Source organism: Saxophila tyrrhenica (assembly GCF_035928015.1).
Source record: "Saxophila tyrrhenica strain CCFEE 5935 chromosome Unknown scaffold_16, whole genome shotgun sequence".
NCBI lineage: Eukaryota > Fungi > Ascomycota > Dothideomycetes > Mycosphaerellales > Extremaceae > Saxophila > Saxophila tyrrhenica.
In genome coordinates this window covers 357,671-385,251 of record NW_027041748.1, presented here as the reverse complement: position 1 = coordinate 385,251, position 27,581 = coordinate 357,671, and the positions used below count along the sequence as shown (strand labels likewise).

At 56.1% G+C, this 27,581-nt stretch overlaps 12 protein-coding genes across 12 annotated transcripts; 8 read left to right on the top strand and 4 right to left on the bottom strand.

Moving 5' to 3' along the window:
• Positions 1-171: 171 nt before the first annotated feature.
• Positions 172-1,253, top strand: LTR77_009055 (uncharacterized protein; the record flags this gene model as incomplete). The annotated part of the gene is made up of 4 exons (XM_064806284.1): positions 172-223; positions 283-456; positions 509-590; positions 641-1,253. 4 exons carry the CDS (start codon positions 172-174, stop codon positions 1,251-1,253), a joined length of 921 nt encoding a protein of 306 aa, XP_064655610.1.
• Positions 1,254-1,807: 554 nt separating this feature from the next.
• On the top strand, positions 1,808-3,010 carry LTR77_009054 (uncharacterized protein; the record flags this gene model as incomplete). The annotated part of the gene is made up of 2 exons (XM_064806283.1): positions 1,808-1,900; positions 2,075-3,010. 2 exons carry the CDS (start codon positions 1,808-1,810, stop codon positions 3,008-3,010), a joined length of 1,029 nt encoding a protein of 342 aa, XP_064655609.1.
• A 1,204-nt stretch (positions 3,011-4,214) lies between these two features.
• LTR77_009053 (uncharacterized protein) lies at positions 4,215-5,438 on the bottom strand (the record flags this gene model as incomplete). The annotated part of the gene is made up of 1 exon (XM_064806282.1): positions 4,215-5,438. The coding sequence occupies one exon, from the start codon at positions 5,436-5,438 to the stop codon at positions 4,215-4,217; it is 1,224 nt and encodes a 407-aa protein (XP_064655608.1).
• A 3,589-nt stretch (positions 5,439-9,027) lies between these two features.
• Positions 9,028-10,179, top strand: LEU5 (coenzyme A transporter; the record flags this gene model as incomplete). Its single annotated transcript, XM_064806281.1, has 1 exon — positions 9,028-10,179. One exon carries the CDS (start codon positions 9,028-9,030, stop codon positions 10,177-10,179), a length of 1,152 nt encoding a protein of 383 aa, XP_064655607.1.
• Positions 10,180-10,315: 136 nt separating this feature from the next.
• On the bottom strand, positions 10,316-12,452 carry LTR77_009051 (uncharacterized protein; the record flags this gene model as incomplete). Its single annotated transcript, XM_064806280.1, has 2 exons — positions 10,316-10,332; positions 10,391-12,452. 2 exons carry the CDS (start codon positions 12,450-12,452, stop codon positions 10,316-10,318), a joined length of 2,079 nt encoding a protein of 692 aa, XP_064655606.1.
• A 286-nt stretch (positions 12,453-12,738) lies between these two features.
• On the top strand, positions 12,739-14,203 carry LTR77_009050 (uncharacterized protein; the record flags this gene model as incomplete). Its single annotated transcript, XM_064806279.1, has 2 exons — positions 12,739-13,143; positions 13,199-14,203. The coding sequence occupies 2 exons, from the start codon at positions 12,739-12,741 to the stop codon at positions 14,201-14,203; spliced, it is 1,410 nt and encodes a 469-aa protein (XP_064655605.1).
• A 1,196-nt stretch (positions 14,204-15,399) lies between these two features.
• LTR77_009049 (uncharacterized protein) lies at positions 15,400-16,051 on the top strand (the record flags this gene model as incomplete). Its single annotated transcript, XM_064806278.1, has 2 exons — positions 15,400-15,503; positions 15,595-16,051. The coding sequence occupies 2 exons, from the start codon at positions 15,400-15,402 to the stop codon at positions 16,049-16,051; spliced, it is 561 nt and encodes a 186-aa protein (XP_064655604.1).
• A 453-nt stretch (positions 16,052-16,504) lies between these two features.
• On the bottom strand, positions 16,505-17,399 carry LEA1 (U2 snRNP complex subunit; the record flags this gene model as incomplete). Its single annotated transcript, XM_064806277.1, has 3 exons — positions 16,505-16,867; positions 16,926-17,230; positions 17,321-17,399. The coding sequence occupies 3 exons, from the start codon at positions 17,397-17,399 to the stop codon at positions 16,505-16,507; spliced, it is 747 nt and encodes a 248-aa protein (XP_064655603.1).
• Positions 17,400-17,649: 250 nt separating this feature from the next.
• On the top strand, positions 17,650-18,081 carry TXNL4A (Thioredoxin-like 4A; the record flags this gene model as incomplete). Its single annotated transcript, XM_064806276.1, has 1 exon — positions 17,650-18,081. The coding sequence occupies one exon, from the start codon at positions 17,650-17,652 to the stop codon at positions 18,079-18,081; it is 432 nt and encodes a 143-aa protein (XP_064655602.1).
• Positions 18,082-18,800: 719 nt separating this feature from the next.
• Positions 18,801-20,243, top strand: LTR77_009046 (uncharacterized protein; the record flags this gene model as incomplete). Its single annotated transcript, XM_064806275.1, has 4 exons — positions 18,801-19,199; positions 19,265-19,407; positions 19,461-19,545; positions 19,599-20,243. The coding sequence occupies 4 exons, from the start codon at positions 18,801-18,803 to the stop codon at positions 20,241-20,243; spliced, it is 1,272 nt and encodes a 423-aa protein (XP_064655601.1).
• Positions 20,244-21,116: 873 nt separating this feature from the next.
• Positions 21,117-21,609, top strand: LTR77_009045 (uncharacterized protein; the record flags this gene model as incomplete). The annotated part of the gene is made up of 2 exons (XM_064806274.1): positions 21,117-21,451; positions 21,522-21,609. The coding sequence occupies 2 exons, from the start codon at positions 21,117-21,119 to the stop codon at positions 21,607-21,609; spliced, it is 423 nt and encodes a 140-aa protein (XP_064655600.1).
• A 494-nt stretch (positions 21,610-22,103) lies between these two features.
• LTR77_009044 (uncharacterized protein) lies at positions 22,104-27,427 on the bottom strand (the record flags this gene model as incomplete). The annotated part of the gene is made up of 2 exons (XM_064806273.1): positions 22,104-26,523; positions 26,577-27,427. 2 exons carry the CDS (start codon positions 27,425-27,427, stop codon positions 22,104-22,106), a joined length of 5,271 nt encoding a protein of 1,756 aa, XP_064655599.1.
• Positions 27,428-27,581: the final 154 nt, after the last annotated feature.

Genomic DNA, 27,581 nt, shown 5'->3' with positions numbered 1-27,581 from the left:
GAGTCCGAACGAGAGCAGTGAGATACCACCCCAGCATCCCCTCCCGAAAGCGCTGCACTAGACAGGCCCAGCTGAAGCACGCGTGGCGAAGACCGCGCGCGTGCGTTTTAAGATGGCCTTGCGCTCCCAAAGGTTGGTTCCGGTGGCTACACAACCTCACGTTGTGCAACCATGGCCTTGACGAGCATAGGCCCTTTGACCACGGTGTTCACGCCTCCAGCGGGTAAGGATGGCATGAGGATCTACCCGAAGGATACATGCAGCTAACACTGGACCGTGAAGGATGTCTTTCCACGAGGACGTACAACGGGAACGCCATCTGGGCGCCGGATGTATCGAAGGGATCCCTCAGTCCTGCAGTGCTGCTGGGCGCGACCGGCCAAGCGGCGGATTTGCTCTGCTATCCTCCCAAGTTCACGTTGAACCACTACTACTCGCCTGGAATATGTCCCAGCGGTGAGTTCCTTCAAGTCGAGAGGCCCACACAAGCTGACAAAACCGTCAACAGGCTGGTACAGCGCCTGCGAGCCCACCGGCTCAGCATCATCAGTAGCTCCTGATGCAGCCAAGACAGTACAATGCTGTCCTACGTGAGTACGAAGATCCCATGCACCTGCGCTGGTCGTTGACCGTCTTCTAGCGGTCTCAACTGTGACGGCCTTGCGTGGTGTAGAGGCGATCCTGCACCCCCAGGACCTATCTGGTCGCTATACACCGATAAGTATGGCATCGAAGGCAAGATGACCGACATGGTCTTCCCAACGTTATCTGTGATGGCAAAGCCCATATTCGTCGCATATGAATCCAGCGACCAAGATGTCCTCGCTGCCGCGACTCGAGCTGCAAAGACGGCCGAACCAACAAATGGTGCAAACGCCGCCTCAAGGACCTCAGCAGGTAGCCTGGAAAACGGTGCTGGACTGTCCAGTCAGTCGTCTTCGAGTGGCGATTCTCTCTCCGGCGGCACAATCGCCGGCATCGTTATTGGATCTCTCGGTGGCGGCATACTGCTTGCCACCATCATGACGTTCCTTGCTTTGCGGTGGCTGGGGTACCGAAAGATGCCCAAGGACGGTTTCGACGAGAAGGATCAAAGCGGGCCCTGGAGCGAACTGGGCGCTGGGCAAGCGAACGAGTTGCAGAAGAGTCAAATGGGACCCTGGAACGAATCGGGAACTGGACGGGCGAACGAGTTGCACGCGTGGCCGCGAGCTGCTGAGCTTCCGTCACAGAACCCAGACAAGCCTGCGTAGCCTGAGTTAGACCACTCTGGTGGAATGAAGATGCAGTCACTCAGACCATGACAATATTGCCCCCACAGCGCTTGTGAAATGTGATGTGTTTGATTGACGAAGCCTTCCGGTTGGAACGAAGACTCCTCCCTCTGCGCCTCAGAGAGATGCACTACGAGGTGTTGCAGTCATGACCATACATTCCCACTCATAGTCAAGTTCAACAGTCGATGTCAACCAGGCAGTCCTCCTAAGATGGGGGCCGAGGCCGTCCTACTCAACTCGAGCAAGCCAAGAACGACCCGACTTGACAACGTGCCATCTTGTCTTCAGCCCGCTCGTAGTCAAACTATATGTGAAAATCACAAGGCAATCTAGTGGCGAGCTTGTGCAGCATACCAAGTAAGACTTCGAGGTACTGCTCCAGATGACCAATGCTCCCACCCTCATCTCCATTTCGCGGCAAGCCCAAATCCAGCCGAAGCTCAGAAGCTTTCGAGAAGACCGCTTGCTACATATACAGACCAGGACAGTCCGACGCAAATGTCCCTCGCACCCGTGTACTTGCTGGAGATATGTCGGACAAGCATGGCGGCAATGCCACTGGCACTGTCACTCATGCCGGAGCTGTGCGCCCAAGGACGTCAGCACAGCGCAGCCCGCGAGGCGTACGCCTGACACGAAGGTGAAAGCACCGGCACTGTATATCCCACATGTTCCGAATCTCAGCTTCGCTCGAGGTTTGTAGCGAGTCTGCAAAGCCTACAGTTACAGAGCTCTTTAAGCACACTGCGACCCTGAACGTGCCATGATGCCGCGTGAGCTAACGTGGCGCGTCACAGCGGTACGCCTTCATCCCTGCGCGCCTGGGACATAACACCACCAACGACGCCGTCGCCGAAGCAATCATAAAAGCACAGGAGTACTACTTTAGCGGTGACCTGACGAAATGGCGGCAGAGCATCTACTATCAGGCTTTAGCAGTCTCCCAGCTACGGAAGTCGCTGGATGCATCGGATACCACACTCATGACGGTAGCCATGCTCACACTGTACGAAGATGTCGCGCGGTTCGACGAGCTCTCCTGGTACCCACATCAACACGCCATCGTGAGCATCCTACAAGCAAGACCCGAGTCCTGGCCGACGAGTGATATGGCTACCGCCGTCCTGTATGCATTTTGGGGTCCTTCCTTTGGTTTCTCGTGCTTTGAAGGAACACCGAGTCCATTCGATGAGAAGAAGTGGTTGTCCTTGGATCCAGTCTGGCAGACTTGTGCTGCTTCTCAAGCGCTCAGTAAACTTCGGAAGCTCGCGCATCAGCTTCTGATACAGACTCCAAGGCTAGTTGCGATGCTCTGGGACATCAATGGCCGGTCGAACAGGTCCGTCGATTCGGCAGAGCTTGAGAGACTCAGCACCCTGGCACAATGTCTGTACGACAGAGTCGATGCAGAGTCTGAGGGTGTCTTGCTACACAATGTTGCTGTCGTGAGGAGTCCGGACCGTGCTGGCAAAGCATTGGTTGCATACGTCTTCGAGTTCCATTCGATCGACGAAATGGAAACCGCTGTGCTGTACTGGATCGCTCGTATACACATCAACAGACTCTGCCGGAGTATCTTGGAGCTTGCAGCTGTAGACGAAAAGCCATATCCAAACCAGGGCGATACTGCGAAGACTATGCAGTCCAGTCTACCTTCGATGCTTGCTGGGCTCACCCACGAGCAATTGCAGGCGGAGCAAACACGCCTCGCGACCAATGTTCTCATGTCCTGACAGTACATCCGAGCCCGTGGTAGCTTTTTTCTTACTGTGTCGATGTCCACGGTCCTGCTGTTCGTCTGGGGCGCGTTCCGAGATGTTCAATTCTATCGCGGCCGGCCGGTCAAACATGTCCGCAGATGGATTCTGCAGAGATACCAGGAGGCCGCTCGTGGGCTCCCGGTGGTAGTGGATGAGCAGCCGGTGGACCAGACCAGTGATCTTATTTGTGGTGGTCCCGTCAAGGGGTTCGTGGTAAAAATCAGGGAGATGGGACGTCAAGAAGAAGGGCTAAATCGTAGCTCCGATCTCAGATCATGACACAGCATCCTAAGACTACTTTCGCGCCCGTGGACAAGTCTTCTCCTCCTCAGCAGCATGTAGACGCCAACGACCGAGACGACGGGGACGTCAGCCCGACCCTGGTCGTCGGAGACATCAGCCCGACTTGTGGTTGAACGAACACCCTCGTGACAGCACAGAAGGCAGAGCAATTCAACCAATCCGAAGATTTGAACGAGAATAGTGTGCTGCAACAGTACACTACTGGTTGAGAGCAGAAATCAAGCGAGCCAACAAGCAGAGACGACAGAGAGGGTGTGTGGGATGGCCGTGGCGTTGGGCGAGGAAGAGTGGTCTTGTTTGCTGCGGACGGCGCTGATCGCGGTTCGAGCTGGGATGGATGGGTGGGAGCAAGGACAACGCTGCTGCAGTGCATGGGATATGCCGAGTCTATCCGGACTTCATGGGATGGCGGACTGCACGGGATGGTGGGAAGAGATGGAAGCATGGGCGTTGAGGAAATTTAGGTTGTTCGCAAGCTAAATGACAATGGTATAACCAGTATTGCCCAAAACACCACGCGGCACCGTAGTACCGCTCTCTCCGCGCCAATTGTATCCTCTTCCCCACGACCCAAAAATCTAATACAAAAGGGTATATAACGAACTTTTTCCAGCCCGCCAACCATCGCAATGCAAGAAGCGCCGCAGCGTGAGGGAATTGCCTGAACAACATGTATGCGTAGCCGTGCCATGCTCCATGAACCAACCCATCCGCGCGTGACAGGCCAAATTAATCGTACACTCGTCCTTGTCGCCGGATGAAAAGAGAAAGTATGGTACACTCTCGTCCAGCCGATAACTCCGTCAAATCAAAACCCAGAATCCAGATGTTGTAGAAATTTAGCGTATCTTGCAAAAGCATTCGCCACCCATGGCTAGGCAGCAGGATGGCGAAGGATGTCCTCGCAGTTCGCGTCGAAGCGCATGGACCACAGCCGCATGCTGGTCATCAGCTTCTCCGTCCGCTCGAGCTCGCGGTCGCGACCGAAGATGGCGTCGACGAACTCGCAGCCGCTGTTTTTGCCCATGCGGACCTTGGCCGTGCTGCCGCTCTCCTTCTTCGCCGCCTTCCACATGTAGTTCTCGCAGATCTTGAGCAGCCTGTTGAAGCGTTGCCACAGGCGCTCGCCGGACTCCAGGAAGTCGTCGACCAGTTCTCGCGAGGCGGTCTGGCGGATCCGTGGCATGCACTCCTCGGCTCGCTTGACTTTACCGGCGAGCTGGATGAGCAGCAGCCAGAGATCGCCGGCAACCTCTGACATCGGCGTTGCCGCGCCGTAGAAGAACACGGTCCAATCGTAGATCCACTTCCCCAGCGAGTTGGCGTCGAACACGCTGCCGAGGAGAAGTATTGGCTCTTCTGTCGGATCCCAGTTCTTGTAGCAGTAGCCGGCAGGTATGCCAGCTTGACGCGCATCCTCTGCTGTTGCCTTCGGAGGCGGTTTCGTGGCTGTGCTCGGACGCCGAGGCGTGGATGTGTATGTCGGCTTGGCGTTCTGCTGGCTGTACGACGCTCGACGAGGGCGCGTCGACTCCGTGGGCTCGGCGTGAGTGTAGATGGGCACCTGATCATAATAGCGACGATCAGTGCGTGACTCACAATAACTCTGATGGCGTCTGTACGAAGGTGGTGGTGCTTCGTACTGTTCGTAGCGTGGCAGATACTCATACTCGCGGTCGCTGTAGCCGTCATAGACGTATTGCGGGCGTGTAGAATAGTGCTGGCTGCTCGAGTACTTCCGCTGCTTCTTGCCGTCGTCGTGCGCTGGCATCCGACGTTCGTGGGTATAGGCATAGCCACTTACATAGTCGGATTTGCGCTGCGGAGTGGACTGCGCCGAGGTGTTGTAGTATTTGGCCGACGCGTAGTCCGGAGTCGAGTAGTAGTTGCTCTTGCGGGGCGTGGAGTAGGTGGTGGTGTTGTAGGTGTAGGTTGCGTCTGCAGTCGGCCGTCGAGTGTGGCCCTTTGGCGCTGTCGCCGGAGTCGAATACTGTCTCGGCGAGAAGTAGGCATATCCGCTGGCCCTCTGGGGTGTCTGAGGAGGGGATCTGTAGTCGTAGCTGAAGTACGGTGGCACCGCATATCCGGCTGTCTGCATCGGAACAGGTCCGACGAGGGCGTCAAAAGACGCCCTGTATGTTTATGGTGGAATGGTGTATTTATCGGCGTTTTTCCAGCGTTCTTATCTCTGATCGTATGGTCTTCTACAAGGTGATTGTCGAGAACGGGAGGAGGAAGCGGTTCTTCGAGAATACATCTGGCTGATGGGGTGACTTGCGACGAGTCTGCAAATCAAGACGAGATCGATAGATCCCGTGACGTGGATGGCGAGTCTTCCGTAGGTATGAGTAATTGCACTGCCTGCCTTCTGGCTTGCTGTAGAAGGGAAGAGAGCGAGATGGCTGGGTGCGAACGCTGTGGTTTTGTCTCCCGATGCGACGAGTCGAATCAAGGGCAGGGGGGTCGACGCTAAGGGGGGAGCGGTGGCGCGGCGCTGTCGGCCCAAGGCGGTCAGTGCCCCCTAACGAATCGCGCTCCCGAGATGAGAACCCAGAGAGCCTTTGATTTTGATTGAAAGACTCGTCTGGTTGGGAGGGCGCGACGTCGAGGACCACTGAGGTGGCTGTGCCGGGATGCCCTTGCGCTGGGGATGCGCACTCGCTGCAGAACGTCTGCGTGGCCAGCTGCACAGCTGCCCGTTCCGCCCTTCTCGAACGTCTATTCGCGCAGAAAGACGAATCAGGAGGATGAGGAGTTGCTACCAACGTCAGCTGGGCTCTAGTCACTATAAGATCAGACGGGACGACTCTCACTCCGCAGCTGGACCGGCGGGAGCGGGAGCACAAACACATGGTGACATGGAAGCTGGGAGGGGGTTCGCGAATAGAGTGGAAGCGTCGTTGGTCAGCGTCGGCGAGCCGCGGGTGGCTCATCCCTCCCACTCCATCACCTTCAATACTGCGAGGCACTGTTCGAAGATGTGTGGTCATGTTCTTCGGCACGCCGGTATCACACTCGCACTACATCTGCCGTTGCTGCAGCTGCCCGACAGAGCTCCTGCAGCAGAGCGTGAGGCAGACCTCTGTGGTTCATGCCAGCACACCCGTTTCCGCCAATAGAACTGCTGCGTGGCCATGTGCTACAGGGCGAGATGCATCTGACTGAAAGAAGCAGCATGCTGACTCGGGCGTAGGAGCTGGTAGGTATGGAAACCATTCACGGAAGCGGCGCGTATCTTCAAGCCTCGTGACTGTGATTGAAAAATAAATGCTTGTGCTATCTATTCGAACTGATTGATGTCGACCATCAGACCAGGCGTCCGTAATACCGGCATGGATGGGTACCGACGACAGGGCTGACATGCAACACAAGCACCAGCACAGACCGACCAACCCCAAGCAAGATGAGCAAAGGAGCAATCTTCTGGAACGAACACATCTCGCTTCATCCCTCTGTCGAAATCGCACAAACCCTTTTCGTAATCTCGATTTGACACCGTTCCCATCCTTCATATTCCCTTCATCTCATCACCCCATCGTTCTGACGATGGATCCTGTCTCGTATTCCTGCTGCGCTCCCTCAACAATCACAACGAGCTTGCGAGTCTCCCGACATCCAGGCCTCATACCGCCTTCTCATCCTCCCAGATCTATTCACGCTACGGATGCGTGCAGCAACATCCGCCTCCAGCCAACGCACACAACTCCTAGGCATTTATTGGCTGAAATCGATCGGAGCGCGTTTCAATTGGTTGGGTTTAAAGCCCAAGCGCTAAAATCCATATGAGCTTTGATGAAGAGCACACGACAGCAAAACACTTCTCCACCGCTTAAGCAGGCAGACGCACGCTAAGAGAGCTCAGCAAAAACATTCCCTGGTTTGAAAACTCGAGAGCTCTGCATTTCCTAGCATGAACGACATGTCTGCAAGGTGGACCGGAACTGGAAATAGTGGACCCCCATGCGTATCACTGTGCTACCTTGGGTCGGACCGGTGTGTTCAGTCCTCACCAGTGCTTCCACAATGTCAAGGACAGTGTGATGCACACCACCAGGCACCAATACATGCCGTGCGCTTGGACGCCGTCGCACTCTCAGGAGAGACATCGGGTGCTTGCATACGCTGTGCGGCCGACTGATGAGACAGAACGGTCGTTCGCGAGACATCGGGTCGTGGCTCCCGGTGGCACGTTTGACGGCAAGAAATACGTTCGCGCTCGTGACCGCGGAGTTGTGCAACAGTCCAGTAGGAAAGGCGAAGATTGACTGGCTGAAAGACTTGATCTATTTGCCTGGATAGTACGACGCTATGGTAAGAACTGGTGGTACTCTTTCAGACTCGTGGAAAGCAATCTTCATGCGCATCGGCCAGCTGCCTGGAACGATCAAGCCTGGGGCAGACGTTCTCTGCGAATACGCACCCGACCTGCAGCACTGCTGTTTTCGTGAGAACGTCGAGGGGACATGGTAATGATGTCTGGCGGCCTCGTGGAGCAAGGGCATCCAAAAGGTAGGGTTTGTCAGGTCGCGCGAGGTATCGATCCTTCCCTATTCAGCTTCTCTTTCATTGCCCACATTTGCCAATCTCTTCACGCCTTTTGCTGATGGCATCCGAGTCAACATGGGTGCAAAGGGCTGGCGAGTCAGCAAATATGAATTCCAACTCCGTCAAGGACAGCTGCTCGCTGGCTCGTCGTTGCCCTGCATATCTATTGAGAACGGATGGGCATGTCTCTTCTGATCACGATGCACTGCTCTACCAACAGTGTTGAGTGGGTCGCATTGGAAAGCGCTCCAAAGTCCTCGCCACGATGTTCTCAAGTCCGGGCTGTGCTTAAAACACGATGCTGAAGCAGTCGGCGAGGATGAATGAAGCGTGAGCTGCCGAGCTTCGCTACACTACGATGGACAAGATACTACCTAGATGCTTTCCTAGCGCTGCCAGTCAGCAACTTGCTCTGGACATGTCGAAGCAGTCGACAGGATCTTCCTATCGGCGGATCTGTAGGACTACGCGTCCAGGCACGACTCCGTGCTGCAGCATGAGGGATGCATCTCGAGCAATGGAGACATGACGACGTATCTTATGGAGGGTGAGTTACTGTCCTACCGCGCTTCGCAGTTACCTCAGACTAGGGACGATGGGGGCAGCGAGGACCAGGGAGAAGGGGCGGATACCCGGAATGGAGGGACGGAGGGGATTGACAGGAGCTGATGGCGTCTCGCCTCCGCACAGTAGATCACGCACTCCAGTGTATCGTATACAGAACTGTCAGACGTGTTTTCCAGCACTTGTCTCTTCTTCACCTTCTTGTTGTTAAGTCCGAGAAATCTTCGTCGACGTGCATCGGCTTCAACCGGCTATCTCCAAGCAAGGCCGAGCAGCCGAAGACCACACCTCGAGCCTTCCGTCATCGCAGAGAGAAGAGCATGTGCTTCCATTTTCCCTTTTAAGACTTCCACACTTTCACGGGGACACCACCATACCGCACCCTACATAGCACAACGTAGCCTCCTACAGAAATTTGCAAGAGTTCAACGGCGGTACACTTACCAATCATCCACACCCTAATGCCGCAATCGCATGCAACCATCCTCCCCTAAGTATACACCTCCAACCCGTCCCAATGCCTTCCTATCAGAACTAACCCCATACCCAGCGATGCCTCCACGCTCCCACCACCCACGATGACAGCAGCGCAATCCCGCCCCCTCCCCTCCGACTCCGACTCCGACATCTCCCTCCCCTCCCAAGCCTACCCCCAAGCCCACGAGCAACGCAAAATCCCCCGCCAGTCCCTCGAATACGTTGTCCGCTCCGGCATAGCCGGCGGCCTCGCCGCCTGCGCCGCCAAAACCGTCGTCGCCCCGCTCGACCGCGTCAAGATCCTCTTCCAGGCCAGCAACCCGCAGTTCCAGAAATACACTGGCTCGTGGTCCGGGGCTGTGAGGGCGATACGGGATATATACGCCGCTGATGGATCACGGGGGTTGTTTCGGGGCCATAGCGCGACGCTGTTGAGGATTTTCCCGTACGGTGGGATTAAGTTCTTGGCTTACGAGCAGGTGCGCGCGGTGGTGATTCCGGCGAAAGAGTTCGAGACGCCGACGCGCAGGTTTGTGGCGGGGAGTCTGGCGGGGTGTTTGAGCGTGTTTGCGACGTACCCGCTGGAAGTGATACGGGTACGGCTGGCGTGGGAGACCAGGACGGCGAAGAGAGTGTCGGTGGGGGAGATTTGCCGGGTGATTTACAACGAGCATCCGCCGCAGGCGACTACGAGGGCGAACGTGCTGCAGGAGAGCAATGTACCGCGAGCGGCGGCCGTGACGGCGGAGACGGCGAGCGCGGCGGTAACAGCCATTACGCCTTCCCATGGCCTGTCAAACTTCTTCCGAGGATTCACGCCGACATTATGGGGCATGATACCGTACGCCGGCGCATCCTTCCTCACGCACGACGCAGCGGGAGACTTCATGCGCCGACCGCTCCTCGCACCCTACACCATACTCCCCATGTCCGAGCGATCGCAAAAGCAACTCGCGCCCAACAAACCACCCCCTCTCCGAGCATGGGCGGAGCTCATAACGGGAGCAGCAGCCGGCTTCGTCTCGCAGACCCTCTCATACCCTCTCGAAGTCATACGACGACGCATGCAAGTCGGTGGCGTAGTGGGAGACGGACACCGCCTGACCATGACAGAAGTCGCGCGCAGCATTGTGCGGGAGAAGGGGTACAAAGGGTTCTATGTGGGCCTGAGTATTGGGTATGTCAAGGTGGTGCCGATGGTGGCGACGAGTTTCTATGTGTACGAGCGGCTCAAGGTCGTGTTTGGGATTTAGACGGACTGGGCATTGGGAAATTGCATGATGGAACCTGAGAGCACCTCGCGAGGGTAGGTATGCAGGTCGGATACTTTGAATGACATTGCGAATTTTGTACAGGTCTGAAGAATGCTAAGGTGTCTGTCTGCCCTCGCTAGTAGTTCATCATGTCTATCACACGCAGTCAGCATACGGCCATCAACCAGATGAAGCGGGATATAGGACTCACCTCTCCCAAACAACGCCCTCTTACTCCAATCCATCGCAAGCAAACACCTCGTCCGCAGACTCACGCTCTGTGCAAAGTAGATACTACGCCACAAGTACACCGCCAGCAGTCCACCGCCAAAGTTCATCCCGTTGATATCGAAGATGGCCGCATTGCCAATGTACGCCAGTGAGCCCAGATGCTTGTACTCAAACGCCTTGTAAACAGCTTCGTCAATATCGCCATCGTTGATGCTGTTCATCGCCAGTCCGGGCGAAGCGTGCGCGAGCTTGTTGAACTTTCGAGCCAGGTACTCGCCTTGCTGATTCGCGCGTTGAGCGGTGGCGGGGAGGGAGGTGAGCTTGCTGTCGATTTGGCGAAGTAATTCGGAGAGTTCGCCAAAGTCGAGGGAGCCGCTCTTGTCCTTGTCGTACTGCTCAAACAGCTTGTCGAGACGTCTTAGATGGTCAGAGGCTTGTGGGAAGCGCGACTTGACGCGTTTCGCGACGTGACGCCAGTCCGGGTAGGAGATCTTCATGTTGGTAGGGTCCTTGCCTTTCTCCCACGCGAGCGTGCGGAGGAAGGAGATGATGTGGTCGCTGACGTTGTTTTGCACGGTGCTGGCATCGCCGATGACGTACACGTCGCCCATCGGCGCTCCGACAAGGCGAAGATGAGTGTCTGTCTCGAGGGCGTGGCGGTTGTTCTGGGAGTCGATCTTGGCAGCGAGGGTCTGGCAGAACTCGTTCTGGCTGACACCGGTGGACCAAAGGCAGAAGCCATGTGAGAGCTCTTTCGTGATCAATTTGCCCTCGTCGTCCTTCTGGGTGTAGATGATGCGGTCGGCTTGGACTTCCTTGACTCGGGCGTTGGTCTGAATGTCGACGTTGTCGTGGGCAAAGCGGGCTTCGGCGAATTTGGACAGCGCTTCATCGTAGGTGTTGAGAATGTGACTGCGCGACTGGATGACGTGCACCGAGATTTCGTTGCGAAGTACTCGTGGATAGAACTTGCAAAGGTCTTCGTTTAGCATGTCGTACAGCTCGGCCGCAAACTCGACTCCAGTAGGTCCGCCACCGGAAACGACGAAGGACAGAAGTCTTCTTCGCTCCTCGTCCGGAGTGGTAGGTAGGCAAGCAATTTCCAGATTTCGAATGACCTGGTTTCGGATCAAGCGCGCATCGCTGATGTCTTTGAGGAAATGGCAGTGTTCCAGGCCTTTTACGCCGTGAGGGTTGGTGACACTGCCGACTCCCACCACCAGCTTGTCGTAAGGTAGGTAGAATCGCTCCTCCTTCCCATTTGCGGCGGTCGACGAAATCTCAAGCAGCTTCTCACTGAAGTCGACATCCACAGCCAATGCCTTCAAAAAGTGACCCTTGACCCTCTTAACGATCTTACGAACTGGCTCCACCAGCGACCTGAGTTCCAGAGTCCCCACCGTCGCCGAAGGCAGCATGGGTGTGAACAAGAAGTGATTGCTCGGGCTCACAACCGTCACATGATAGTCGCCCGGATCCAACTGCTTCAGCAATGCCACGCTGCCCCATCCCGTCCCCAGAATGACCAACTTCGGCTTGTGCTTTTGCGTCTTCATGTCGTCGGTGTCATCGTCGTCGATGAAGTAATCCACTATCGGCAGGTTCTTCGGTCCACCACGCCTAGGGTTGAGAGCATATTCGGAGACGGGGATATCGGAGGTTTCGGGGTCGTCTTGGTAGGTGCTGGCGTCGTAGATGAAGAAGGCCACGACCAGACCGCCTGATATGACCATGAACAAGCCCAGCGACGCAAGGCCTTTGTAGGCATAGTGTAAGATTCTTGACCTCGATTTCGGGGGGATCGGTGTAGTTGGCGCTACTGGTGCTTCTGCATCAGACTTGAAGCGTATCTGATGGCATTGGATGCCGGCTCGTCGGATGCCCCTTCGCAGTGCGCGCGGAAGGACCTGAGGTTGCCGAGAGGTGAAGCAGCGCTGCTGGCTTCGTATCGATGTCGCTGCAGTGCCATTGGGTCTACTCTTGGGTAGCTGGCGCGGTAGAGATCGAGCGAACCCTGCGAGGGCTCGCGGGAGATGGGGCATTGTGTCGCTTCTACCGCATTGAAGCACCCGATTACCTGCGCATAGAGGTCGTCGATGCTACCGCGAACCACGCACCAGGTTGAAAGGCAAGAGAGGCTTGAGTAAGTGATAACTCAGCGGCTCAGTCGGATGGGCAGACGCATCAAGCTGCGTTCATTCCCAACCAAGCTTCTGCCGCATGACGTGAGCGGTTTCGAAAATTTGGTCGGCGCGTCGCGACTGTCACATGCTAGAAACACTTCATATGCAACACTTGTGATCGATACTACAAACAACAACGACCAATATGGCACCTGAAAAGATCACGACCATCTCGCCCACCACCAACAAGCCCGTCGTCGAGCGACAAGGACTATCCGACGCAGAGCTTGCACAGCTGCCCAAAACGGCACATCAAACCTTCCAGGCATGGAGCAAGACGCCCCTTGAGGAGAGGCAAAGGGTGGTCAAGAACGCCCTCACGATCCTCACGGATAGGCAAGATGACCTGGCCGCCGAGCTTACGGAGCAGATGGGGAGGCCTATCTCCTACGCCTCCAAGGAAGTGGCAACGGCTATCCTACGAGGGGAGTACATGCTGAAGATCAGCGACGAGGCGCTGAAAGACACTCCTGGTGAGCCGCAGGAGGGCTTCAAGCGGTGGATCAAGAAGGCTCCTCTTGGGCCAGTGCTTGTGCTGTTCGCATGGAACGTACGTATCTGAAAACGTATATGAAGACATACTATGTGCTTACATCTCGACGCAGTACCCATATCTCATACTGGCCAACTCCCTCTTCCCAGCCCTGCTTGCTGGCAACAGCGTCATCCTCAAGCCTTCACCCCAAACACCGACCATCGTTGAGAGAGTTAATGAGATCTTCCTCGAAGCTGGCCTCCCAAGGGGTGTCATCCAGTACTTCCATTGCGGTGACTTCTCCACCATCGAAAAAGTTGTTCAGTCACCAGAGATCAACCTCGTCTGCTTCACCGGCTCGGTGGCGGGCGGTCTAGCAGTACAGAAAGCCGCAGCAGGACGAGTCGACTGCAAAGTCGGCCTGGAGCTCGGCGGGAACGACCCAGCCTATGTTCGTCCCGACGTTGATGTCGACTGGGCAGCAGACGAGATCGTTGACGGGGCTGTCTTCAACTCCGGACAGAGCTGTTGCAGCCTCGAGCGCGTCTACGTTCACCAAGACATCCACGACAACTTCATCAAAGCTGTGCAGAAAGTGCTCTCGAACTACAAGCTCGGTGATCCGCGAGAGAAGTCCACCAACGTCGGTCCAGTCATCAGCAAGGCAGCAAAAGAACGGGTTCAGTCCCACATCGACGATGCTGTCTCGAAAGGTGCAAAGGACGCCACGCCCTCCAACTCCAGCTTCGAGTCCCCACCAGCAGACGGCAACTATGTCAAGCCCACCCTTTTGACCGGCTGCAACCACACCATGAAAGTGATGCGCGATGAGACTTTCGGCCCAACCATCCCAGTGCAATCCGTCTCCTCAGATGCGGAAGCAGTCAAGTTCATGAACGACAGCCAGTTCGGCCTCACAGCCTCCATCTGGACGAAGGACGTGCAGAAGGGTCAGCAGCTGGCCGAGGACGTCGAGGCAGGCACAGTCTTCGTCAACCGCGCAGACTACCCAAGCCCGGATCTGGCGTGGACTGGATGGAAGGACAGCGGGAAAGGGCAGACGCTGAGCGTCTTCGGTTTCGACCAGTTCGTGCGGTTGAAGAGCTACCACGTCAAAGACTACCCTGCGAAATAGAAGTTGGAGTCTGATCTGCTTTTTCTGGAACCCGGCACTGCTTCTATCTTTGCGGCAGCCAGGTACGGACTGGCATTTCGCGACACGAATAGATGTATGATTGGCTGCGTTCCTCACCCTCATGATGCCACGGTTTCAAAATCTGGTTGAAACGTCGCCGAAAGGAGACGAACGCGTCCCAAGGCGCATTTGGCGGAGTGACGCAAGGCATGTAGCACAGCGTCGCCGAAACGGGCCCTGCACGAACAGAGCAGATTTGAGACCTCCTCTCCTCTCGCAGCCACGAAAAGACTAAGAGCACATGTGTTATTTGTGCTCGATCGCACGCAGAAGCCATAGCAAGAGTCGTTCATCATAGCCCTGCAACGCAATTGTGCAAAAGAAGCGAGGTTCGTCAATCGTTTATCGTTATATGAAGTCAAGCACCCAACACATTCCAGCCCAGCGGGATCACCATCAAATCAATCTCAAAGAAGTAAACCCCCAAAAAGCAGGATCGTGCAAAGAATGTGCCCCAGCGCCTCGCAACGGTAAGGTCGAACCGCCGCAAGGCGCTGTGCTGTCAAAGACTCGTCTGCTGCCACGCGAGACTCCAATCTCAAATGTTGCAAGGCGTGATGGTCTGTAATCTCTCTCCTGCTTGACTTGCTATATCACGCTTTTCGTCTTCTTTGACTTCACTCGACTCTCATCATCAATGTTGTGTTAGTTGAAGCTCTTGGATGAGCTGAGTTGTGCTGTGTCCACTACTGAGATCTGTTTCTGCTGCTCTACTGCCTGATTTTAGCCAGCTATTGTCATTCCTTCAGACGTGTTCTGTGCTCGTATTTTCGTCACTCGTTTCAGCATTGGACATTGCCACATCCTCCTCCAACATCAAAAAGCACGCCAGCAAGAACCCAGCGTCAAGACGAGCGCGTGGTGACTTTCTCAGACCACTGACCTCACCGGCGGTCTCATCCCTGTGTCAGGCCGGACAAGACACACTCGACCTCAAAACACCTCTTCGTCCGCCTATCTCCTGAAAAACAAATCATTGGATTCCGCTCCACCTCCTGCAGCCATGGAGAAGAAGTCCGCCGGCACGAAGATGGGCAACTGGTTTCGCCACATCCTGTCCTGCTGCGACCGGGACGAGGAAGAGGAACAACGGCCGGCGTTGCAAATTGTTCGTTATCCACCTCTTCGATCTTCACATGTTTGTTGAAGGGGCAAAGCTGACCAGTGTCGTCATCTCGCAGAGCGCTCCCACAAACTTCCGTCGAGAAGAGATCCGCTTGCCTGGGTTGGATGAGGAGCAGTAAGTCCCTATCGACTCCCAACGTCAAACCCTTCTATTTTCTGCCTCATCATCATCACGCCAGCTAACCGCCCTTCCTTTCTCGAAACAGACAGCGCTCACTCCGCGAAAAAGCCCGCCAAGACGCCCAAAAACTCTACCCGGGCCTCCAACCCCTCCGCTCCTCCCCCTCCGGCCACTTCGCCAGCCCCACCGACACCCTGCCCTCCTACGAAGACTTCACCACACCCCGGCCCAGCCCTGCGATCCCCAGCCCCGGGCTCCGTGAGAGCAGACTGATGGAGGGCATCAAGCGGCATTCCAGAAAACTGAGCAATTCGCTGACGGATCGACTGGGCGGGCTCGGGAGCGGCGGGTTCGGAGGCGCGGACGGGCTTGGGTTGGGGAGGGAGGATAGCAAGTATGAGATGCGGGCGCTGATGGAACCGAGTCGGTCGAGGGTCGTGAGTCCGTTGCCCGGGCCGAAGATGAGTGGGGAGAGTTATGGGAGTAGTGAGAGTGAGCGGGAGAGGGCGGTGAAGGCTGTTGGGACTGGGGTAAAGATCTGAGACGCGGGAGCTCGGTGGCATCTCCTTTGTTAGAATAGTATAGAACGGATTGAGATGCCACGATATGAGAAGAAGGACTGGTGTACGAGTACTCACCGGAGACACGAGGGTGATAAAGAGTGTACAACAGCGAGTATGCATATCAAAGGGTATCACATAGAAAGCAAGTCTCGGGCGGCCACATGCCCTCCGCAGAGACGACACAGATTCTCTTGAGCCTGTCCGAGTGATCAGTTTGTGCATTGCGTATCGTCATTTCATAATGATCTGCTACCTTTGCATGAACTTCTTTGGCGCGCGCACAACTCCTCCGGTTGGCGCATGCCCTCTTTGATGCGGCGCGCAGCTTTCTGACATGCTCTCCCACGATATCGAGCTCCCCTGTCGCGTTACTGAAAGCAAGTCGATGCTCGCCAGAAGGTCTCTCAATCAGACTAGATGCCTCGCCACATTTCATGTTTCGTCCATGACGTCCTCATCCGCGACGCCAGATGGTAGCCGCCCTTCCGCGAACGCCTTCTCCAGCTTCTGCACCTCGCTCAGCGTCTTCGCTTTCCTGACCAGAGCCTCGAACCTCTTCTTCTCCTTGTCTGTGATCTTGACCTTCGGCTTCTGCACCCCGTTGACGTTAGGCGTAGCAGTGAATCCAGCGCCAGCATGTCTTGATCGCGTGGCCACGATGCTGCGCGCAAGCTCTGTGGGTGCGTCGTGGGTGCCGAATAGTTCGGTGGCCTTCTCGCGCTCCGCGTCTTTCACCTTCTGGAAGTCGAGGAAGCGGATGGTCGGGCAGCGCCAGAGGACGTAGTAGCGGTAGTTCTGTACCATCTCGTGTCAACAACGTGCCTCAGCCTTTCCTGATATATGATATGCTCACCTCCTTACTCGTCACCGCATTCTCCACCAAGCTCAGATGCACCAACTTTGTGAAACCCTGCAACGGGTCCAGATCCGCCAGCTCCTGGAACTGGTTCCCTGTCAACACCAGCGTATGCAGACTCGGCAAGCTCTTCCCTAGACTCGGCTGCAGACTGCCTACGCGATTGCGCGCGAGCAGCAGCGTCTGTAATCGTGGACATAGCGGGAAGTTGCCGAGGACTTGGATGTCGTTGTCGGTGAAGTCGATGGACTCATGGTCGCGGGCGACGACGCCCAGGTTCTCGATGGCGGGGATCTTGTGACCTTAGAACATGTCGTATGAATCAACTAGCTCGATAGTGTAGTATCTGTCCTTTTCGGGAAGGAGGAGATGGGGTGGTGGTGGTGGCTTACCTCGTAGGTCAAGCTCGCGCTCTTTCAGTGGGTTGAGGTAGGAGAGAGAGGTGTTGATCAGTTCAGTCGTGAGCCGCATGCTGGGTGGTGGTATGGAAGAGAGTGTGATCTGCTTGAAGTCGACGTTGGTATAGAAGGAAGCACGTGAAAAGTGAATGTCGCAAAAAACAAGCTTTTCCACGCGAGTCATGTAAGAGGCAGCACAACTTGAAGCTCACCACTGTCTGCGATCTCTCTTCCTCCGACCCACTCACCACTGCTTGCCACTCACCCAACACCGACAATACCACCAAACACCACACACATCGACAAAGCGAACATCCACCAACATGGGCTCCGTCGTCATCCCCCATCTCGTCACCGGCTGGCACGTCGACCAAGCCATCATGTCGGAAGAAGACCGCCTGGTCGTGATCCGCTTCGGCCGCGACTGGGACCCCGACTGCATGCGCCAGGACGAAGTGCTCTACAAAATCGCCGACCGCGTCAAGAACTTCGCCGTCATCTACGTCTGCGATCTCGACCAGGTACCCGACTTCAAGCAGATGTACGAGCTTTACGACACCGTCACCCTCATGTTCTTCTTCCGCAACAAGCACATGATGTGCGACTTCGGCACCGGCAACAACAACAAGCTCAACTGGGTGCTGGAGGATAAGCAGGAGCTGATCGACATAATTGAGACGATCTACAAGGGTGCGAAGAAGGGGAGGGGTTTGGTGGTCAGCCCGAAGGACTATTCGACGAGGTATCGGTACTAGAGGTGCAGCGCAAGCGGAGCGACACGAGCAAGGCGTTGTGAGGTGGCGATGGCGAAGCTCTTAACGAAGGACTTACGATGACATGTTGCACGGCATGAAGGGGACGGCGAACAGTGAGGGAGTGGCAATGGCGTACTGGCGAGCGGTGGAATCTGAGGTGTTCATGCATGGTTGGTCTCTCTCACATATGATCGAAATGAACAATATGGCTAATGCACAAGTGTTCGCAAAGCGTGCAACTGATACACGGTAAGCTAAAATCTTTCCTCGCGTACTAACCTTCTTGCCACGGTTCCTGCAACCCTTGTGCAAAGCACAGATGCTGTTGCACGTTCTGGCGTGATATTGTTGTGGCTTCCTGAAGCCCGCCGCTCCCCAGGTACGCCCCAGCGTGAGGCAGGAGCTCATCGGACGCTGTCGCATCCCGAGATCTGGATACCGACGCCGACTCGACGTGTCCGCGCGACCTCTCCTCTTATACACGATGTAGGTCACCCTCAGTTGTGCGCTCTGGACTCTATGCACTCATACCATATCTACCACACGTTCTCATGCTCTTGAAACCTGCTGTTCCCTTCCTTTCCTGAAGCACCTTCTATTCAAATTACTACTCTTGCGCTACTCTCATGCCTGCATACCATCTGCCACTGGGGGCCGCCTACGTCGTCATCGTCGCAGTGACCGGCATGATCTGGACACTGCAGACGTAGTGCATTCGCATGTTCATCAGAACCAGGATCCACGGGCCGCTCAGTTGGGATAACTTCTTCTGCTCTCTCTCGACATGCCTCGCGCTTGCACACTCCTGCCTTACGATTGTTGCCACACGACATGGTCTCGGACATCGACTCGATACTCTGAAGCCTTCTACGGTCAACCTACAACGACTACTGGCATGGTCAAACAATCAGATTTACATCGGCACCCTCGCCTTCTCTATGCTTTCAGTGTGCTTTCTCATCGCAAGAGTCTCGAAGCAAACTGAGCAAGCCCGCTTCGCCTACATCATTGCTGGCCTGACAACTCTATGGGCTGTGATCTGCATGCCGGTGCTTGCGCTAGAGTGTGACCTGCCGCGGCCATGGATCACTAGTCCCAGGAGTCGATGCACGAACATCGTACGTTCTAAAAACTACCGTTTTCTAGCAATGAGGCGTCTGGGACGCAGGACTAATCAAGACAGTATCACGTTTGGATTGCTGTCACCATCACCAAAACGCTCCTCGAAGTCGCCAATGTTCTTGCGGCCGTCAAACTACTTTGGGGCGTCCGCATGCCATGGAAAGCGAAAGTCGCAGTAGTGGCTGCATTCACGATCAGACTCCTGTTGCTCTCCACCGCCTCCGAATATGATCGTCCTCACGCTGATACGTTTATAGCGTCATCCCGCCCGGCCTCACTCGCCTTCGCTATATCCGCCAGACCCTCCACAGCCAGGATTGGAGCTACTCCCGCATCCGCGTGGTATGGGCAACACTTCAGAATGTGTTGGACGCTCGCTGACCCTCTCTCCCTAGGTGATCATCACCCAGGTCGTCCTCCACGTCAGCGTCATTCTCGCAACAGTCCCGTGCATCAAGCCCTGGCTAGTCGCCTTCGAGAGCGGCGGCCTTCAGCCTCACCCGGATGTGCGCAAAGAATCGCACGCACCTCGCCGTACACCTCTTCCGAGCCCACTTCTCCCGCTGCCCGCGACAGCTCGTTCCCGGACCACCACGCTCACTCGATCTACCAGCCTCGAGTTTCCGGCCAGGCCAAAACTTCTTCACCGCTCTGCGAGCCACGACCCGGATGTCATGACTCCCGGCCCAGCTGGCCACCGCAAGCGAGTTGAAGCCTGGCCGGTCAAAACCTACCAGACTCAAGCAACGTACTCCGTCACAGCAGAGTACGTCCCAGACCCCGAGCAAGTCGGCGGACGGAAAAAGTCAGCCAGTTCGGTCAGGAGCGACGGCATCACGAGGACGAAATTGTTTTCGGTACAGCACGATGAGATCCAAGACTATTTCCTGACTTCTGAAGCTGAGCAGGTGACGCCGTCGACGTTGGAGGAGGGCACAGTGGAAACGGTGCCAAGTTTACCGCTTGAGGTTGTGGGTGGGTTGCTGAGGGATGATGCAAGAGGGAGTAGAGGGACGGTGCAGACGCTGAGGGGTCTTTGAGTAGCCCGGGGAGGCCTGGGGTGGTGAAGCTTGCAGCTGGGCGGGCAGGTAAAAGATTCGATGTCCAGCAAAGCGCGTTTTCCGTGGGAAGTCCCTACTACTAGTGAGTATGATCGGACAATGGCGAAGTCAAGGAAGGACCTAGTCATGGTACCAGAGCGTGAGTTATGATTCTTGCACTGACCTTGTGTGACTTCTTTGCTGTATGAAGCAAAAGAAACCATATGAGTCCTTCCGTCAATGCAGCATCTTATTTCAGCAAAGGAACTAACGAGAGACAGGGTCAGCAAAAGAATAGTCTCGAAGGAGTTCAAGAAAATCTATTGATTCAGATGTCTTGAATAACGCCATGAGCGTACCAACGGGCATCGCCTTTATTCAAAAACCGTCTCACAACGTACAGCCGATGCATCTTCGCAATTCCTATCGCTCGGAGACATCCAGGCATACTTGCAATCAGCCGACCGCTTTGCAACTGATTAGTGATACTGCTTGTCCGTCGGCCGCATCCTGTCCGCATAGGGCTGAAGTTCGCCCTATGGCTCGCCAGGGTCCAGCCGGGCTACACCTCCTCCTTCGTGACTGAGCAACCACATACACCAATGTCTAAATTTGAGCATTCTACCAGGGATCTTCGAGTTCTCTACATAGCCAGTCTTATTCAGCTTCAGCACTGGGACTTTTGGAGACGGCGGCCAAGGCTAAGCTACTGCCCTGCCATGGCTCGTCTCGTCCAGTATATAAGTCTGCGTTCTCCTCGAAGGAGGTAGCTTCACGAGACTCCAACAGCCACAACAGACATCAACAACCACCGACAGACTCGTACACGATACCTTACAGCCGCCTCCCTTCCCAGTACCCTCTCACGATACCATGCAACTGCCGACGTCCTCTCAGGCCCTCCTGCTAGCCGCAACCCTCTTCGCCGGCTCCGCCTTTGCTGCCGATTGCTTCCTCGGTTCAGAAGGCGTCGCGCCATTCACTTCGACGGACGGACTTGCCATAGCCGACGATATCACGGCTGGCACTGTCTTCACCTTCCCACTCGAGGTCAAGGCTCAGCAAGTCGGCTCAGCCACGGCCGGGACCGCAACTTTGTGCGTAGTCAACGGCTTCTTCTTTGACAACACGCATGTGGCGGCGAGCGATGTGGATTTCGCGATCCGCGACATTATCAGTCAGTGTTCGGAGGATGGCACAAGCAATGGGTAGGGCACTCCCGTCGAGTATATCTTGCTGCCTGACATCCAGATACTGATACCATTCTTCTGGCATTAGTGGCAATTTCAAGATCAAGGGTGACACTGGTCTCGAGATCGCCATCGATGTGATCCCGACCGCGTTTGGTAGATGCAGATCGAATTAGGACCTGTCCTCCGAGCCGCCTGGTGGTTTAAAAAGACATGCGCTGTATCTTGGTTAGGATTTCGATGAATTAGGAGTGTTAGAGGTACTCGGATAGTGGGGAATGGAATCTGAAGGAGGGAGTTCAGGCGTTCTATCAGTGGGAACACATGCGTTGGCAAGATGCACATACTCTCATTCAATATTGATACATCTCTAATACAACCTCATCAGCCGTCAACCCACATCCCGCAGCCCCTCCAGCCGCGAGGCCATCCTCTTCCTTTCCGCTACAAGCGAGTGAGAACCGAAAATGTTCACTGTATATGTTCCCGAAACGACCGTGCCGCGCTCAATGCTGCCCCATTCCTCCAACCAAAACAAATGCTCGCTAACGATCGGCTGCTAAAATGGTGGTATAAAAATGCTGATGATGAAGTGAAAATGCAATGGGGGTATCGTAAACGTCATAACCAGATGCTCGCTTAGATAATGAAATGATGCGTGCTCGATTTCTCAGAGGAAGCCACCCTGAGCACCTTGTTGCATAGTAGAGGGCGGCATGTTCGCTCTGATCTCCTTTGGGTTGCGGTATCCGCCGGCGGCGCTGTGGCTTCTCGGCAGCATCGAGGGCGGGATAGAGGTTTCGCTGATCCTGCCTTCCATCCCTGACGCGGGAGGTGCTGGAGGTGGCGGCGGCGGCGGCGGAGGGATCTGGTCTTGTGTGCTGTTGTTCTGGGCGGCCATGGCTTGCTCGTAAGGACTCTTGGCACGACCGACGCTCTCGCCGCGCTGATGTTGGTATGGGAAGGGCGGAAGCACAGTCTCGTACGGCGGAGGCTTGTACTCTTGCGGTGACTTTGCTCCGTTGCGGGATGTGCTTCGCATCCTGTCTCCAAAACCGCGGAAGCGCGAGCCGAACGTCTCGCTGACCGACCCTCGTCCGCGGCGGTGTGTTGATGGTGATGCTGTCGTTGCGCGCTCCATTGGCTGCGGGTACGTCGTCGAAGGGAGGGTGTTCGGGACATCGACGGCGGAGGTGGGCATGTTGTCGTCCATGGCGATGCTGATGACGCCGGAGCCACGTGGAGGGCTGGGATGGCTGTACATGGTCGGCGGCGGTGGTGGAGGTGGCGGGCCGCTGAGATGTTGCAGCTCCGGCAGTACAGGAGGGTCTTCCGGCTCAGCAATGATGATGATCTGCTGGTCGCCACCTCCGGCAAGAGTCTCGTCGATACTCGACACCGCGCCACTCGATGCCTTGACGGCTTGTGATGCGTCTGGCGGAGATATCTTGCGTACGTGTGATAGTCGGCGACTGGACTGTGGCAGGCTTGGCTTGTATGCATGATGAATGCCAGACATCTTCTCCGGCGGCGCCGAAGCGGAGCGCGAGGGTGCCTGTGGGCCCTTCTGCCCAAAGACGGTAGAGGGCAACAATGCGCCGACACCATCGTCAACCTCTGATGACGCCAATTGGCTCAGGTTGGAAGTAACGTTGCTCGAGTTTGACGTCACGTGGCTGTAGTTGGATCCCAGGTAGCTTGTATTCGCAGTCAGGTTGGACGTCAAGTTGGAGGTAAGGTTTGATTCGACATTCGAGCTGGTCATCTGGCTCAGGTTGCTTCCGATAGATGACAGCTGGCTGGCGTTGTCAGGAATCTCCGGCACGGGAGGGGTGAAGTCACCTTTGTTGCTCTCAGATCCCATGTATCGTGGGTGTCGCATCGCTCTTGGAGTTGCCGGCAGTCCAATAGGAGCAGTCATGGTCGAGGTGCCAGAAGTCCGTCCGTACTTGGCCATGGCGTCAGGATCGACTGTTTGAGACCGGGAGTATGGCGGCGTGAAGGATGTCGGGCTGTTGCTGAGCTCGGTATGCGACCGTGGGCCCAGGCCAGGCCTCACAACTCCAAATTGAACTTCACCAGGCATAGGGATGCTTGGTGCCGAAGGTCGTCGAGCCAGGGACAGGCGACGCTCCTCCAACTCCCTAGCCGCCAACTCCTTCCTGCTGAAGCCTCGAGGCTTGAGAGGGTTGCTCTCAGAAGCCGACGAGACCTGCGAAGCATTGGTCACGCTGCTCTTGCTAAGCTGGGATACCGCCAAGCTCAAATTGCTCTCGTCACCGATAGTTTGCTTGCGACTGGATGATCTCTCCCGTCTGCTACGGCTCTCACCTCTTCGTGATTGAGCATCGTCTGCTTGGCTGCCAGCCCTGAGACGAATGCGCCGGCCGTCGCTGTTGGTATCGTCTGTTTCATTCATGCCTTGCGATTCGGATGCCATGGGCAGTGGAGAAGAGGGTGAGCGAGCCGAAGATCCAACAGTACGTTCCTCTCGGCGGCCCCGGAGGCTGTCTGTCCTCATGCGTGTGCTGTCAGGACTCGGCTGTCGGCTTGGACCCCGGCTGCGTGCACGGGTCACTGGCGTCGGGGGAGCAATTTCACCGGTATTAGCAAGTGATGGCCTGCGTCGTTCAGGCTTCGGCTCTGATCTCGCCGAACGCATGCTCTTATGCGAGTCCACCGGAGAGGCCATCTTGTAAAAGCTCTCGTCGTCCGTGGTTGCTGGCTCGACCTTGGAAGCCTGGGTAGCTTGAGCAATTTCTTCCGGCGACATTGGGACTGGAGAGGATGGCGAACGCTTTGCTGGCTTGATGTAGCGCACATCGCGGTGTGAACGTGTCTCCGAAGGCTCCCGGCCACGGCTGGTGCCTCTTCCAGTACTGCTGCCGTCCCGCTTGCGGCTCTCACCACGGCGTCTGCTTTGTGCTCGCCTCTCACGGGCCTGCTCTCGCGCCTCATCAACGCTGCTGATGTAGTTGTTGACCGCGCGGCCCGAAGTGCTCCGTGAACCATCTGTGAGTGGAGGAGTCAATGCGCCTCCTCGACTACCGCCGGTTCCTGGGCCAGGTGAAAGCGCCTCAGAGTAGCGTGTATCCATGACCTGGACGGCCAAGCCTTCGGGCTTCCTGTCATCAGAACCATGCCGGGCGTGAGAGTCCTTCAAACGGGTAAAGACTCCTTGGGCGGGAGAAGGAAGGTGAGAGTCGTCTCGAAGGGCTGTATCCGGTGCTAGTCGGTCGACCTGGCTCGTCGTTCTGAGCGTTGTCGATGGTTCTTGATTACTACTGACAGAAGAGGTCCTCCTGCTATGCGCTGGAGCAGCAGGTCCGGCAAAGTCGCGAGCGGCGGTGATGGGAGTTGTCAGGTTCGCTGCCTCTTGCTTAGCGCGCTCGATGTCGGTTCGTGACGGCAGCCGTTTCCTTCTGCTGAAGCCGCCGGGCGTTGCGGTCCTGGCAGAAGAAGGGTCCCGCATCATACGCGATCGCTGCTGCCAAGGATCGATGCCGCCTGGTGAAAGGGCAGATGGCATGGCAGATTGAGCAATGGGGGTGATTCCGGCAGCGTTAAGTGGAGTTCGTGGGTCCACCCCTACCGGCACACCTTTTTCGCCAAACGTCGTCATAAGCTTCAGAGAAGCATTCTTCACTGTCAGCCGCCCGGACGCAGACCTCGACGGTGGAGAGTTCGGGGGACTTGTCATGCCTCCAGCGCTTGGAGGCTGAGTGAACCGTTCGTGCTGAGCAGCGTAGACCGCGTCCTGCGCTCGTGGGGAGAACCAAGGCTCAGAGGTCTCAATGCTCGTGCAGGAGAAACACCTCACAGCCAGCTCTGCCTGACCTTGCTGAACGGCAGCCTCACCCCACTTGCGGATCAAGTAAGATATACGGCCCCAGTCTGCTGCGCAAGTCAGACAGGTCAACAGCACAGCCTCGAGCCAGTAGTGCTGCGAGACGTAGACTTCAATCGCGTCGTTGTGCTCGCCGAGCCCGAGTAGAATGGCCACTGCAGGGTGCACATCGCCCTTCTCCAGTAGTCGCTGGACGAAGGCCTCGCCGACCTTCTTCTGTGAGTCGCCTCCAATCGAGCTCAGAGCCAGCAACATCCAGTCGGACGAAGTCATCGACTCCGAGCCTACCATTGAAGCCATGCTGTCTGCGCCGATGTCGCCCAGCCATTTTGAGAGCAGCACGCCACTGGCAGAGCCTGGTCTGTGATGTTCCATCTCAGCGCGAACCAGGGCCTCTGAAGTGTCGTTCCAGCCAAAGACCACGCTCAGCATCTCGCGCTGCAGGAGATCTGGGGTACGCGCGGCATTGCCATAGTGTGGTGTCCGGAATGCCACTTCTCGTAGTTTTGCTCGAGTGTGTGGGAAGAGATCCATCGCCGCTGTTCCTTGCGCGTCTTGTGGACTTCTCATGATTTCCTTTCGCAAGGTTGTGGGTCGATATCTGGAGTTCGAGGCCGAAGCGAAAGAAGAAACCGAGCGGATCGATATGCTCTCGTGTCCTTGGCGAGCTGAAGCTGTTCCCGAAGAAAACTCTGTGGGCTCGTAGCTGGAGTTGGTCGAAGCGCGGGATGAGTCCGGTCTGTCGTAAAGATACTTCCGACCGCGCCGCCGCGCCCCCGAAGACCTTGAGCTTGATGATGAGGCGCGACTTGAGGTCGGACTGAGCGGCATCACCTTATCGCGGATCTCGGACTGAAGCGCGTCAAGTGTATCCATCTCATGAGCAATTTTCTGGATGGGCGACATGTAAGCAGCCTCATCTGCGCTGCTCTCTCCAGTATCCGTAAAGGTAGGTAACACTGGAGCATCCGATGTCGACGACTCTGACCGAGCATATGGATTCTTCTGCTCTTCGAGAGTAGTCGGAGGCGTCGGCGGTGTGTTGGCAGGTACATGCTGCACGCTGGCCACCTGCATCGCAACTTGGTTGGGCTGGATGTCGTACTGCTGTACAAAGTGACTTCGGCTCAGGGTGAACAGGGTCGCGGATGGGCCGAAGTTCGCCATTCCTATCACGTCGTTACCGGTTGGGATGAGATCCCATGAAACCTTCTTCGTCCGTACATCCCATGCTCGTGTTTCGCTGCAAGTATATCGTTAGCTAGACCCATGCGCTTTGGAATAGGGAATACCTACCCTTCAGCATATTGAACGATGCGCCCACTCTTAGACCATGCAAACCAGCACGGTCCAGACGATGGGACATCCGCACGTTGCAGAACTCTGATGATGTTGGGCTGTTCGCTATGCGGCGCCTTCGGTACACTCCAAACCCGCAGATCACCATCCTGGGTCTGAGTCGCAAGCATGTCGGTTTTCTGCTTTGAAGATGAACCGTGCCAGGAGAGGCCGGTGATTCGCGATGGCGCTCTCGTCGTCGTCAGGGTGTGCAATATTGTGAAGGATGGTTGTAGGGTCGCGATAAGTATGGAGCCGTTCATATACCCAATCGCAAATGTTCTGCAGTCTGCCGATGGTGCGATGGCCGTGATCGGGTCGTAGATCGTCCGCGCAGATATGTGCTCTGATGTGGAAGGCTCGAACAGCACGATGTTGCCCTTCTCGTTTCCGAAAGCGATATTGCCATTGCGCATAAAATTCGCAACCAGCATATGCTCGTACGAACTGAACCGCGCGATTTCTCCTCCCGTCAGAATATCCCAGACAATCGTTGTTTTGCCAGCATCACTGCTGACCGCCAGCCGACCCGATCCTCTTTCGCTCGCATTGTCCACCGATATCCACTGGACAGCCTCGGCATGGCCATGGAATCGTCGCTCGATCGCAAGGGTGTCGTGGTGGAGGACAAGCACAGTCTTCTGTTGCGCGTACAACAGGAACGAGGCTGTCGCGGCGCATGGCTCGAATTGCGCCTCGAGGTTTTCGGGTGTTAATGTTGTCGGCGGTGGTGTATGTCTTGCGCCAGTCGAGTTCTTGGAAGCGGACGACCTTGACTGTCGCAGGGAAAGGCCTCCGCTAGATGACATGTTGCGGCACGCTGGTTCCACGCTGCTGTCAGTTGATGGTTGACACAACGGTCATGTCATGGCCAGAAAGTAGGCCGTGAGGTCGCTCAGTAGGTCGGTTTCCCGAAATAGCAGGAACAGCACATGAAACGCTTTTGTATACTGATAGAAGAAG